The 14,526-nt window shown below is 43.7% G+C and overlaps 1 protein-coding gene across 1 annotated transcript; it reads left to right on the forward strand.

Annotated features, from left to right (window-relative positions):
- Positions 1-5,087: 5,087 nt before the first annotated feature.
- On the forward strand, positions 5,088-7,125 carry LOC125462714 (probable G-protein coupled receptor 139). Its single transcript, XM_048552965.2, has 2 exons — positions 5,088-5,489; positions 6,165-7,125. The coding sequence occupies exons 1-2, from the start codon at positions 5,204-5,206 to the stop codon at positions 7,064-7,066; spliced, it is 1,188 nt and encodes a 395-aa protein (XP_048408922.2). The 5' UTR covers positions 5,088-5,203; the 3' UTR covers positions 7,067-7,125.
- Positions 7,126-14,526: the final 7,401 nt, after the last annotated feature.

The following is a 14,526-nucleotide window of genomic DNA, read 5'->3' on the forward strand; positions in this document are numbered from 1 at the left end:
AGGTGACGGCTCTGACCAGAGCTTCCCCCTTGCCACTGCCATCTTTGGTCCGGATACGTGGCACAGTGCATTGGGAAGCCGAGTGTGCCACAATCTTATGAATTATCAAAGAGAAGTTGCTAACGGGGAAGAAGACATGATCTCACAATTGATCTCAGATCCAAACCCTAACCAATGCCTCAAAAAAGAAACCCAAGGCAAAATCAGAGAGGGATTCAGCCATTCTGCCCCTCTCAAACCAACCCCACCATTCAATTGGATCATAATGGATCTCTCTCAGGGGGTCTCGACCAGAGAGAAGCTGAGAGCTTGAGGAGCTGTGAGATGCGACTCAGTTTCTGAATCAGGCATCTCCCACCGTGACCGAATTCTAGCTTTCGACCCAAGTATGAATGGATCAATCAAATAGAGGATCACAGATTTGTTGTGGGAAGCGAATGCTCCAGTGGGATGGGATCAAATGTTAACATGGCCTTTGGAATGGAATTTGAAACCAGTTCATAAATCTGCAATTTAAGCCAAGTGTCAGTAATGTGACTGTTCAACTGATCATTAATTGGTGGAAAATCCATATCAGTTTCATTCATATCCCTGCAGGAAAGGAAACCTGTTGTTGTTACTTGGTTTAGCCTGCATGTGACTCCAGACTTCCCACTCTGGAATGAGTGGGGACTTCTCTCTTAATCCCAGGGACATGCGTCTTTGGAATTCCTTCCCTGGGATAGCAGTTGTTTGGGGAGGGGAGTGACAAAAGTCACGATCCAAAAAACATTGAGAAAACTCAAGAAGGCGATCAGTGTCAAAGAGGTGTGCAGTGCAGGAAAAGACCTTTCAGCCCATTGTGTCTCTGCGGCTGAGAAACAAACCACCTCATCATTCTAAAGCCACTCCCCAGGAATCAGCCCAAGGCTTGACATTGTGAGTGCAATCTAAATAATTCTTCTTTTGTATGAGGGCTTCGATCTCTCCACTCTCACAGACAGTGCATTTCAGATACCCACCACACTCTGGGTGAAAATATTTTTCTTTACATTCCCTTGGAACCTCCTGCACATTCTCTTAAATTTTTGCACCCCACACACCCTGGCACTTGATAATTCCATCAAGGGGAAACATTTCTTCCAATCTCCCCTACTTCTGCCCAGCATTATTTTATGCATCTTAATTGTGTCCCCTCTCAATATCCTCTGTCCGATGGAAAACAACCCCGGCCTGCCTTCAGTAACTGTATGTGTCTATCCCAGGCAAAATCCTGTAAATCTCCCTCACACCATCACTAGTGCAATCACATCCCTCCTGTAATGTGTATTATGGGACTGTATACTCTTGCTGTGTGTACCTGAACAATGCTTTTTTCACAATTCTACCATAACCTCCCTGCCCTTAAACTCAATGCCTTGGCAAACAAAACCAAATGTAATGTATCCCTTGTTAACCACTTCTCCTTATCCTACTCTCTAAATAGAATGATGGACTCGCACCAAGCTTCCTCTGATTTTCAGTGCTTCACAGCGTCCAACCATCCATCCTGTGTTTCCTTGCCTGTCCTCCTGCCCAAGTGCAACATTCCACACCAACTAGATTGAACAAGTGTTTTTAAGGTCAGTTTCAGAGTTCATGGATCTCACCGACCAGGTCTGTACTATGCACGCCAGCAAATTCCCAGAGAGCATCTCTCTACTGAGGAAGACCATGATCCCTGTGGAGGATTGAGACACCGTGAGTGCCCTTGACAGAATATCACACACCCAAATCATGGATGGACGCTGAAAAATGGGAGTTTTTAAGGCTGGAATCCACAAGTGCATTCGAATCTGACTGCTCTCCACAAACATCAATCTGGCAGCAAAAATATTAGCATATTGTCTGAATCATGATAGGTTGCAGAGCTTTGAGATGCAGAGAGATCTGGGAGTCCTAATGCATACGACCATTAGATATAGGACCAGAAATTAGGTCATTCAGCCCAGTGAGGCTGCTCCACCATTCAATCATGGCTGATAAGTTTCACAAATCCATTTTTCAGCTTTCTCTCTGTAACCCTTGATGCTCTTGACAATCAAGAATGCATCTAATTCTGTCTTAAATATGGTCAATAATTCATAAATCACTGTTTGAAAAAGTTTCTCCTTATCTCCGTTTTGAAGGATCTTCCCTTTACTCGAAGTCTGTGCTCTCAGATCCAAGGTTTTCCTGCCAATGAAAACATCCTCCCAATGTCCACTCTCTACAGGCTGTTCACGATTCCTTAAGTTCCAATGAGGGCGCCTCGTATTCTTCTGAACTGTATCAAGTATGGACCCAAGTGCTCAAGCATTCTCATATGTTCAGCCTTTCATTCCAAGAATCATTCTCGTGGACCTCCTCTGGAAGCTCTCCAGGCCGGATACATTCTTCCGGAGGTATGAAGCCCAAAATTGTTCACTGCACTCTCAATGTGATCTGACCAAACCTTTATAAAGCCTCAGTGATTCGTCCCTGCTTTTATATTCTAGGCATCTCCAAATAAATGCTAAAATTGGATTTGGGTTCTTAACTACAGACCGAACATGCAAGTTCACCTGAAGAAACTCCCAAGTCCTTTTGCACTTTAGACTTCTGAATTTTCTCCCCATTTAGAGCTGTCTATGCCTCTATTCTTCTGACCAAAGTGCCCAGCCTCACACTTTCCCACATTGTATTCCATTGGCCACTTCTTTGCCCACTCTCCAAACCTGGCCATCCTTCAGCAGTTCACCCTCCTCTTCAATACTACCTGTTGCTCTTCCTGTCTTTTTATCATCGGCTAACTTTTCCAGAATGCCCTCAATTCCTTCATCTGAATCAATAATGTATAAAGTGAAATGTTGTGGTCCCTGCACTGACCCTTATGGAATACAACTTGCTACTGGCTCCCATCATGAGAAAGACCCTTTTGTCCCACTCTCTGCTTTCTGCCAGATAGCCAATCCTCTTTCCATGCTATCACCTTGCCTCTAACACCATGGGACCTTGTCATACTCAGCAGCCTCCTGTGCAGCACCTTGTCAAAGGCCTTCTTGAATTCCAGGGAGATAACATCAATTGGCTCTCCTTGGTCTACCCTGCTTGTTACCTCCTCAAAGAATTCTAAAAGATTTCTCAGGCATGACATCCCCGAGGTGAAGCCACTTGGTATAATTTCCCATGCACTTCCAAGCATTCAGAATACTCATATATTTTTCCTTCAGAAGTGTCCAGACCTGAAACATCAGCTTTCTTGCTCCTCTGATGTTGCTAATCCTGCTATGCGCATCCAGCTCTCCACCTTGTTATCTCAAAACTCTCGCCCAAACTGGTTTTGCAGTGCATAGAGTCTTCAGCTGAGTGAAAGCGTCAAAAATGAAAAATTGTCATAGTGGATACAATGCATTGTAAGAGAAATACTCACCAAAATCCAAAATCACACAAACCATGTTATAATCGAACAGGTCTATTTGAACGCATAAGCTTATTTATAAACCTGTTGCAGAATAAGCCGGTGTTGTGTGACTTTTGACCCTGTCCATCCCAGTTCAACACTGGCAACTCCACGTCTTGTTCAAAATGAACAGGAAACAGTTGAAAATGAAGTTGAATGTGAGAAAATATGAAGTTGTTCTGTTTGGAAGCGAGAGCAACAGAACTGAGTATTATTTTAATGGAGAAAGACTGCAGAAAGCTTCAATACAAGGGAACTTGGCATAAGATGTGCACAAAATTCTGAAAGCTATCAAGTAATCATAAAAGCTAATGGAATATTGGCCAATACTTCAAGGGAGTTGGAGTAGAAGAAGAGGGAAGTCTTTCTGCAAATGTGAAAGATACTGCTGAAAGAAGAGACAACATTTCGTCGGGGGCAGATCAAAAATGTTCTCAAGGATGATCCCAGGATAGAAGACTTGGCTATGGAGAACAGTTTAAACAGATTACTAGCGTATTCAATGGAGTTTAGAGGAATGAGAGGCAATCACATGGAGAGTGTTGACAGTGGGCTGTACAGAAAATGTTTCCCCTCTCGTGAGAGTCTCAGAACAAAGGGCACTGTCTCAGTATGAAGGGACATTAATTGAAGACTGAGAAGAGGGGAAATTTCTTCTCTCAGAGGATCAAGAGTCTTTGGAACTCATTGTCACAGAGAGCCGTGGGGGCTGAGCCCTTGTGTGTATTTCAGGCTGAAATAGCTTCAACAAGGTAGGGAAGTGAAGGCATCAGAATAAAGACAGGAAAGCAGACGTGTACAGGTTTGTCCTCCTTACTTAATGATGAAGGAGACTGAAATATCTGGAGTTAGACGAATTCAGTAATATCTGAGAAAATTCTAAAATGCTCAAAGGGATTGACAGGAAGGGCAGGAAGGATATTTCTCTGGCCCTGTGTGTGAGAACCTTCTCAGAATAAAGGACAACCCACTTCGGACTGAGATGAGGAGGAACCGCTTCACTTCGAGAATGATGAATTTTTGAAACACTGTGCCGAAGGCAACTTGTGGAAGCAGAGATTGGCAGATTTCAAGTTACTAATGACATCAAGGCACATGGAAATGTACATGAATGGCTATGATATAGAACTGTGGAGATGGTTTGATAAGGGTGGAGGTGTGGTGGTATCGGTTCTGTGCTATAAGTTGAAGGAGGCTGAACAGACCAGGCATCTCCTTGCTGTCTGAACAACTGCTCACCACTTTATTTTCATCAGCTCACCCAGTGTGTCATGCTTCAGGCTTCCTCTGTCACTTTATGCCATGATTTTCAATGTATACACTGAACTGTAATTACATGGTCCATTCACTCCCTCTCTGAAACAGATCTCAACAGTTGTCATGCTCAGACTCGAGCCCCAGTCCCATTTTACAGACTGTACATTCATTAATGATATCACTCTTTCCTCAGCTTACCTCTGAAATCACCAGGGTAATTACATCAGTTGACTCTGGCACAGAGGAGATAGGATGGAAAGATTAATTGTTTGTTTAGTAACTGTCACTAATGTCAGTCTCCATGGACCCTAATTGTGTTGCTGCAGGGTGTACTACATCGACTTATAAGGGGCATTGTTCAATTTTTCCTCTCATAGTGTCAGTGGGCGAGAGAGCCGTGGTACTAACAGAGATCTGGGACATCAGAGAGACAGAGAGAGAGAGAGAGAGGGACTCGGACAGATCACAGTTTACAATTGGAGTGTAATAGATTAGAATGATGCAACAATGTATTGGAATCTGGCAATGATGGATTGGAACAATACAACACTGGATTGGAATCGAAGAACAAACGATTGGAATGTTACAATAACAGATTGGAATAGTTTGACAATGGTTCAAAATGTGAGAACAGTCGATGAGAATGGTAAAACATTGGGAAGGGGTTTCATTGCGATGTTGAATACTCTTTCTGCTATTTCTGGTCTGAAGCCACTGAGAGTCCGTATTCGAATTATTCTTCAGATTATCCAATGCATTTATTATCCGATTCTCGCCATCGTTGCAGTGCCTGGTAAGTCTTTTGTATTTCGAGTAATTGAGATATTTACAGTGCAACACTTGCTGCTCTTATTTTCTTTTCTCTGTGTTGTTCATTCTGCCAACCATTGATAAGGACCTTACCGTGCTTGAAATTTACTCTGTCATCTTGACTGCTTCTTGGTTTCCTCTCCATCCGGCTGTTACGTGTGCAATCCTGGCTATCTCAGTGTCTTAGTGAGTGCTCACTGAGTCAGTATCATTCCTCCACTGACGTCATGTCTGTGCATTGGAGATATTTGAACGATTAATGTGAGAACCCTTCCTTGCATTTGCAAACACCATTGTTTTACCACTGGTTCCATAACGTGTTTGCATGAGGGTAGCATCTCCTCGATCTTACCCATATCCAAAATCATCAATAGACAATTCAGGCGAAGTTTCTGTGACTTCCAATTTCGGGCAAATAGGTTGCAACAGTCATGAACACTTCAGTCAACAGCAAATTTTATCTCATCTTATATTTTCATTTCGTGTTCAATTTAAGGAATAAAGGTCGTTGGATCCACTAAATAAACTGAACATTGATGCAAACATTTTTTTGACAGGAACGGATACAAAATGCCATTTGTCCATCTCAATCAGTGTTCAATAAAACTGGTAACATAGTTCCAAGCAGAAACTATAAAATTGTTTGCTTTCCTCACAGCCAACATAGTAACAATTGTGATCCTGTCCCAGGAAAAGTGTGGTCTCTCCCGATGTGTCTCTCACTACCTGATAGCCATGGCAATAGCAGATCTCGTGGTCATTATCATTGACCTCATATTGCGACGCATTCCATTTGTCTATGTGGTAGAGCATCACTTCTTCGAAGGTATCCATGTGTGTAATATCCACGCTGTCTTCATTCATGCAGCCACTGACTGTTCTGTCTGGTTCACTGTCACTTTCACCTTTGATCGATTTGTAGCCATTTGTTGCCCAAATCTGAGAAGTAAATATTGCAATGTGAAAACAGCAGCTGTGGTTCTGGCAACAGTGACTGGATTGAGCTGTTCGAAGAACATTTTCTGGTATTTTATGCTCAGCAAGAAGTATCGAGACAGCGGCACCTCCTGGTTTTGTTGGGTGACAAGGGATGTGCAAGCTTCTCCATTCTGGGCAGCAATTGAGTTCTGTCATTACATTATAACACCAGGAGTTGCCTTTATTCTCATTCTGCTTCTCAATGTTTTAACGGTTAGACACATTGCAGTGACCAGCAGATCCCGCAGGAGACTCCATCAGCAGAGGAACAGAGAGAGTGCCAAAGACCCAGAGATGAAGAATCGAAAGAATTCCATCATTTTATTGTTTCTTCTCTCAGGAAATTTAATTCTATTGTGGTCAGTATCAATGGTGTATTCCATATTTTGGAGAGCGTATTCTTTCGGATATAAGTCTGTATATCTGCCTCGTTATGTAATGGAACTGGGCTACATGCTCCAGATGCTGAGTTGCTGCACAAACACTTTGATTTATGTCATCACACATCCTAAGTTCAGAGAGCATTTGAAGAATATTGTACACTATCCCTTTACTCCAATTGTGAAATGTATTAAACATTAAGATTGACTGAAGAAGTACATAATCAGGAATCAATGTCACACACATTTCTGTCTCATCCACAGTCCTGGTGTCTTATTAATAGACATCATTGAAAGACGATGATATCTCCAGGACCTTTGATCTGTGATTTTTCCTGCCGAATTTGACAGCCTGTGTACCTGTGCCAGTACACTGTTTATCTGCATCTCCATCCAAGTGTGGGTGTGTGGCTGTGCATGTGTAGAAGCATCAGATAGACAGATAGAGGAGCAGGTTCAGTCACAGACACACTACTCAAGAATGAATACAACATGATTAAATGTTCTCCAGTTTGAGGCTGATAAACATGGCCCTGACCTTCGTCTTTAAACTTAATTCAAAGACATTCAAACCCGTGACAGCACAGTTGGCTATGGAGGACAGCAAAAACAGGATGTGAAAGGTAGCATGGTAACTCAGCAGCTTTAGACTTTTAAGGACGCATTTCATACTTCTCAAAAAGTGTACATTTCCTTAAGACACACTTCAACGAGAAGGGAATAACATTCTTTACTAACTACAGATGTTTTGGATCGTATCAAGGTGAATGAAACTAGTCACTGCTGTTAAGCTGACTGGGAGAATTTTGGATTCCTTCAAACTGTTTGTGGGTTATTTGCAGAGCATCTGTGCTCTGTACACTCCAGATCTTTCCAAAAATGTAAACCAGCAAGAAGTTCTATTTCTACAAGTGTAGATGAAAGCACACAGGTAGCTTTCGGAAGTATTTGTCACTGAGCGAATGGAATTCAGGGATTAACAATGAAAAAGGAGGTCGTAGTATGGCCATTGACCAAATATTTTCGACCTCTTTCTGTAGATGGTGGCATAAAAAATGGCCAAAATGATCAGAAATCAGGGCAGAATGAACAGGGACTGAAAACAATTCTTATCGGTCAGTGACTGGGAAATAGTAAGAACTGCTGATTCAGGAACTTAGAGATGATACAGAGTGGACCTGGAGGAACACAGCAGTCAGGCAATATCAGTGGAGCAGAAAAGTTGACATTTTAGATTGGTGCCCTTCATCAGGACTGTGGAGGGGGAAGGAAGCTCAGAAATAAATGAGGTGGTCTGGGGTTGGGGGAAAGTATGTGAGGTGATGATAGGTGGATGCAGGAAGGGATTGTGGAGATTAGTCAATGGGAAGGGTCGACACAATAGACCAAGTTGGAAGATGTACAAGTTAATCCCTTTTGGAAATGGAATGATTGTTTGGGGCCATGGATGGAGTTGAGTGAGAAAGTGTAGGCAGAATATTATTATCTCCTGCATTTGCAGAGAAGGTTTTTGGGCATAATGGAGCTGTTGGGGAATTTTTGGAGCGCACGAAGGAGTCGTGGAGAGAGCAGTCCCTGCGAACACAACTCAACTGGACCTCCTGCATTCCCTGCACTTCTCTCCTAAAACACCATACCAGCAGCAGCAACAAGGATCGAGTCCCCTGGTCCTCCCAAGCCACCCTACCAACATCTGAATCCAATACATCCTCGACCACTTTCAACACTTGCAATCAGACCCGACCACCAAAGAGATATTTCCCTCCCCATCCCTATCTGCTTTTCGTAGGGACTGCTCTCTCCACTAACACCTCGTCCACTCCACACTCCTCACACGGCAACCACAGGAACTGCTACCCCTCCCCCTGTCCCTCCACTCTCACCCCCATCCAAGACACCAAACAATCATTCAGTATCTGCCAGGGATTCACCTGAACCACCTCCAATCTCGTCTACTGCGTCTGTTGCTCCCAATATGGCTCCTTCGATGTGGAGAGGCCAAGTGCAGACTCAGAAAATAATATGCAGAGCATCTGTGCTGTGTCCGCTCCAATCAACACCAACTTCCTGTTGCCAACCATCTCAACTCTCCTCCACAGTCACTTGGCGACATGTCCAATTCCTTATATTGCAGTTGGGGAACTTACACCCTCATGGCCTCAACATAGAATTCACTGACTTCAGTATCACCCCACTCCTCACCTCACCCCATGTCCAGCCTTCCCTCTTATCCTCATTTCCTTGACCAGACACAACCATATTCCTTCTCAACTATCAGCTCCACCCTCCCCACAACGATGCCACCCAATGGTTGCTGGAACAGCAACTCATATTCTGCTTGGGAAACCTGCAGCCCAATGGTATCAATGTGGAATTCACAAGCTTTAAAATCTCCCCTCCTGCTATCGCATCCCAAAACCAGCCCAGCTCATCCCCACCTCCCTGACTTATTGTTCTTCTCATCTATCACTTCCACCCACCTCAAGCCCCACCCCCATTCCCAACCTACGAACCTCATCCCGCCCGCTTGACCTGTCCACCCTCCCCGGGCTGACCTATCTGCTCCTGCCCTCTCCACCTACACCCAACTTTACCGGCTCCATCCCTGTCTCTTTAACTCATCTGTCTCCTCTCCACCTACCTTCTCCTCTGTCCATCTTCAATCTGCCTCCCCATCTCTCCCAATTTATTTCAGTACCCTCTTCCGCTCTCCCATTTCTGATGAAGGGTCTCAGCTCGAAACGTCAGCATTCCTGCTCCAAAGATGCTGCTTGGCCTGTTGTGTCCATCCAGCTCTACACCTTGTTATCTCGGATTCTCCACCATCTGCAGCTCCTATTATCACTGTGTGAATCTTGGCTGCAAATGTAATCTCAGTATCCTATTCCCTTGATCCCTTTATCCACAAGGCCCATACCCAGCTCTTGAGTAGATCTATTGACATTGCCCCAACAAATTCCTGTTATGGAGACGTCCACAGAGACACAGCTCTCTGAGTGAATGAAATTCTTTCTTATCACAGTCCAGAATGGCTTACCCCTTTTTCTTAGACTGTGACCACTTGTTTTGGACTTTCCAATGTTGGGAACATTCATACAGCATCTCGCCTGCCCAGTCCTATCAGGATTTTATGTGTTTCGATGGGTTCCCCACTCATCCCACTCTGTGTCATCCCACTCATCACTGCCTGCCACACTGAAAAGGACCTGTATATTCCAACTCTCTGCTTCCTAACTGCCAACCAGTTCCATGTCCATGCCAATACTTTTCCTCTGATATCATCAGTTTTAATGTTTCTTACTAACCTCTTGTGTGGAAACTTGTAAAAAGCCTTTTGTGAGTCCAGATACACAACACCCACCATTTCAACATTGTCTACTCTATTTCCCTTCGGAATCAAGAGTCTATTTAGCACTCCCTTAAATGTATTTGAACATTCCTGACACGTGACCTTTTGAGGAAGGAAATTTCAAGGAATATACCCTGAAGAGAGAAGAACATATTTCCTCATCTGTGTCTTGATGATCCCCCTTTATTTTCAAATAATGGTCCCTCGTTCTGGAATCTCTCACAAGAGGAAAGATTCTGTTCCCTAGTTCTGGAATCTCTGCTTCAGTGTAAAACTCCAAGAAATATGATGGCCAATGGGAAACAAAGCAGTAGATTAACATCTCTGGGGGTGGATTCAAATGTATGGAAAAAAATGAAATAAATGAAAAGAAAAGAGAACTCAGGTGAGTTTATAAAAGTCTCTGGCACACAAAATCCAATAAAGTGGATAGAAATGGTTTGGAATCGAAGTTTGACCACACTGGGTGAATGAATCATAATGAGAAGAGGGACGGTAAATGCAGGACTGAAGGTGTGGTAACTGAATGCATGCAGTGTCCGAAATAATGCAAATGAGCTTGAGGCCCCGATTGAAATCGGCAGGTATGTTGTGTTGGACAACATGGAGGTATGTCTGCAAGGGGATCAGGACTGGGAGCTAAATATCCAAGGATATACATCCTATTGAAAAGACAGGCAAGTGGGCAGAGGGTGGGATTGTCTTTTTCATAAGAAGTGAAATTAAATCAACAGCAAGAAACGCAGTTGGGTCAGATGATGTTGAATCTGTGTGGGTAGAATTGAGCAGGAAAAAAGCAAAGGTAAAGTAAACCATACAAAGTTAAAAAAAATAGGAGTTATATACAGCCCTCCAAACAGTAGTCAGGGTTTGGGGCACGAGATACACCAGGACAAAGGAAAGGCGTGTCTGAAAGGTAAGGCTGGGAGTGGATTGGGAAAGAAAAGATTTTGTGAAATGCCTGTGAGATGCATTTTTGAAGCAGTTTGTGGTGACACCGACTGGGGAGCAGGTAATTCTGGATTTTTTGTTGTGCAATGAGGCAGACGTGATGAGGGAGCTTCAAGTGAAGAAACCCTTCGAAGGCAGTGACCATAATATCATAGAATTTACTCTTTAGTTTGAGTGGGAGAAGGTGGAATCAGATTTAATGGTATTACAGCTGAACAGACACAACTAAAGAGATATGAGTGGAGGGGAGCCTGGAAAGACTGTGGGACTGCAATGACAGGAGTTTTTGGGAATAATTTGTGAGACACAGCAAAAATTCATCCGAAAGGAAAGGAAGCAGTGTAAAGGAAGGATGGGGCAACCGCGTCTGACATGGGAAGTCAAAGGCAGCATAAAAGCAAGAGAGAAAGCATGTAATGCGGTGAAGGGCAGTGGGAAGCCAGAAGATTGGAAACCCTGCAAAGACCAATGGAGTACAATGAGAAAAGAAATTAGAAGCGAGAAGATTAACTATGAGAATAAGCTAGCCAATAATATTAAAGAAAATTGCAAGAGTTTCTTTCAACATATCAAGGGCAGAAGAGAGGTAAACGCGGACATTGGCCCACTGAAGAAGTAATAATGGGGAGCAAGGAAATGTCTGAAGAACTGAATCAGGACTTTGCATCACCCTTCATGAAGAAATACACAAGTAATTTCCGAAAAAAAAATCAACACAGTCGGGGCCAGAGGTGGCAGCGATGAGTTTGCTGGCCATCAACAAAGAGAAGGTGCTCGAGACACTAAAAGGTCTGAAGGTGGAGAAATCACCTGGATTCCACCCCAGAGTTCTGAAAGGGATAGCTGAAGAGATAGTGGAGGCATTAGTTGCGATCTTTCGGCAGCCACTGGCATCAGGGAGGGTCCCAGAGGACAGGAAAATCTCTCATGTAATCCATCCACACCCCGAAACCCCAACACCCCCAGTTAAGAAGCGAGTAAAGCAAGAAACAGGAAATTGTAGACCAATTCGCCTGATCTCAGCCGTTGACAAGATTTTGGACTCTATTGTGAAGGATGAGATTTCTGAATACTTAGAAGTTCGGGGGAAAATGGAGTAAATGCTTTCATCAAGGGGAGGTCATGCCTGACAAATCTGTTAGAATTCTATGAGGAGGTAATGAACAGGGTAGACCAAGGAGAGCAATGGATGTTATTTACCTCGACTTCCAGAAAACCTTTGACAAGATGCTGCACAGGAGGCTGTTGAGTAAGATCAGTGTTCATGATGTTCGAGGCAAGGTGCTGGCATGTGGAGAAGATTGGCTATCTGACAGAAAGCAGAGAGTGGGGATAAAGGGGTCTTTCTCAGGATGGCAGCCAGTGACTCGTCATATTCCATAAGGGTCAGTGCAGGGACCACAATCTTTCACTTTATACATTATTCATTTAGATGAAGGAACTGAAGGCATTCTGGCTAAGTTCATTGGTCATATTGTCAGTAGTGTTGAAGAGGAGGGGAAGTTGCTGAAGGATTGACAGGTTTGGAGAGTGGGCAAAGAAGTGGCCGATGGAATACAATATGGGAAAGTGTGAGGCTGAACACTTTGGTGGGAAGAAGAGGGACAGAGACAGTTCTAAATGGTGAGAAAATTCAGAAATATAAATTGCAAATGGACTTGGACGTCTCTCAAGATGAACTTGCAGGTTGAGGTGGTAGTTAGGAAGGCAAATACAATATTGGCATTTATTTCGAAAGGACTAAAATATAAAAGCAGGGATGTATCTCTGAAGCTTTATAAAGGCCTGGTCAGACCACATTGCGAGTATTGTGAGCAATTTTGGGACTCTCTCAGGAAGGATGTAACAGTCCTGGAGAGGGCCCAGAGGAGGTTCACGAGAATGATTCCAGGAATGAAAGCCTTTACATATTCGGAAATTTGAGAACTCTGGGTCTGTACTCGATCAAATTTAGAAGGTTAAGAGGGGGGTCCGAATTGGGACTTAAGAAATACTGAATGGCCCGGACAGAGTGGAGTTTTGGAGGAAGTTTCCGTTGGCAGGAGACTCTTGGACCTCAGGGTACTCACTTAGAGTAGAGGGAAGGCACGTTAAAACAGAGATAAAGAGAAACTTTTTCAACCACAGCTTCGTGAATCATGAAGTATATTTAAGACAGAGTTAGCTAGGTTCTTGATTGACAAGGGGATCCATGGTTACAGTGGGAAAGATGGAAAATGGCGTTGAGAAACATATCAGCCATGATTGAATGATGGAGCACACTCAATGGCCTAATGACTGCTCCTATGTCTTATTGTCTGATGTATTAGGACTCCCAGATCTCTCTGCATCTCAGAGCTCTGCAACCTATCACCATTGAAAGAACATGCTGATATGTTCTGAAGATTGACATTTGAGTGGAGGAGGGAGATGCAAGTGCAGTTGTGCATTCCATCCTCAAAAGCTCCCATTTGTCAGCACCCATCCATTTATTCTGTCAAAGGCACATGAGGCAGGTGTCTCAATCCTCCACAGGGTCATGGACTTCTGCAGCAGAGAGACGCTGTCTGGGAATTTCCTGGATGTTCAGTACAGGTCTGGTCAGTGAGACATTTGGACTCTGAAGCTGACCTTCAGGAAACTTGTTCAATCTGGTAGGAGTAGAGTCTGGTATTTTGGCAGGAGATCAGGCAAGGAAACACATGATGGATGGTTGGATACTGTGAAGCACTGAGAATCAGAGGGAGCTTGCTGTGCATTGTTCAGGGACACACAGGTGGAGTACTCTGTGCAGTCCAGGAATCCACATTACAGGAGGGATGTGATTGCATTAGAGAAGGTGTAAAGGAGACTTAACAGGATATTGCCTTGGTCAGAGAGATCCAGCTATTGAAGACACATTGGGGTTGTTTTCCATTGGACAGAGGATATTGAGAGGGGAAATGATTAAGATGTAGAAAATAATGCAGTGCAGAGAAAGGGGAGATTGGAAGAAACATTTCTCCTTGGTGGAAGGATTAAGTACCAGGGTGTGTGGGATGCAAACATTGAAGAGAATGTGCAGGAGGTTTTGTGCGAATGTGAAGAAAAATGATTTCACCCAGAGGGTGGTGGGGATCTGAAACTCACTGCCTGTAAGAGTGGGAGAAGCCCTAATACAAAAGAAGAATTATTTAGATAAGCACTCACAATGTCAAGCCTTGGGCTAAGTCCTGGGGAGTGGGTTTAGAATGGTGAGGTGATTTGTTTCTCAGCAGCAGAGACACAATGGGCTGAAAGGTTTTTTCCTGCACTGTACACCTCTGTAACACTGATCGCCTTCCTTGAGTTTTCTCCAAGATATTGTAAGATCATGACTTTTGTCTCTCCCCTCCCCAAACAAT

This window comes from Stegostoma tigrinum, chromosome 21, assembly GCF_030684315.1.
Source record: "Stegostoma tigrinum isolate sSteTig4 chromosome 21, sSteTig4.hap1, whole genome shotgun sequence".
Classification (NCBI taxonomy): domain Eukaryota; kingdom Metazoa; phylum Chordata; class Chondrichthyes; order Orectolobiformes; family Stegostomatidae; genus Stegostoma; species Stegostoma tigrinum.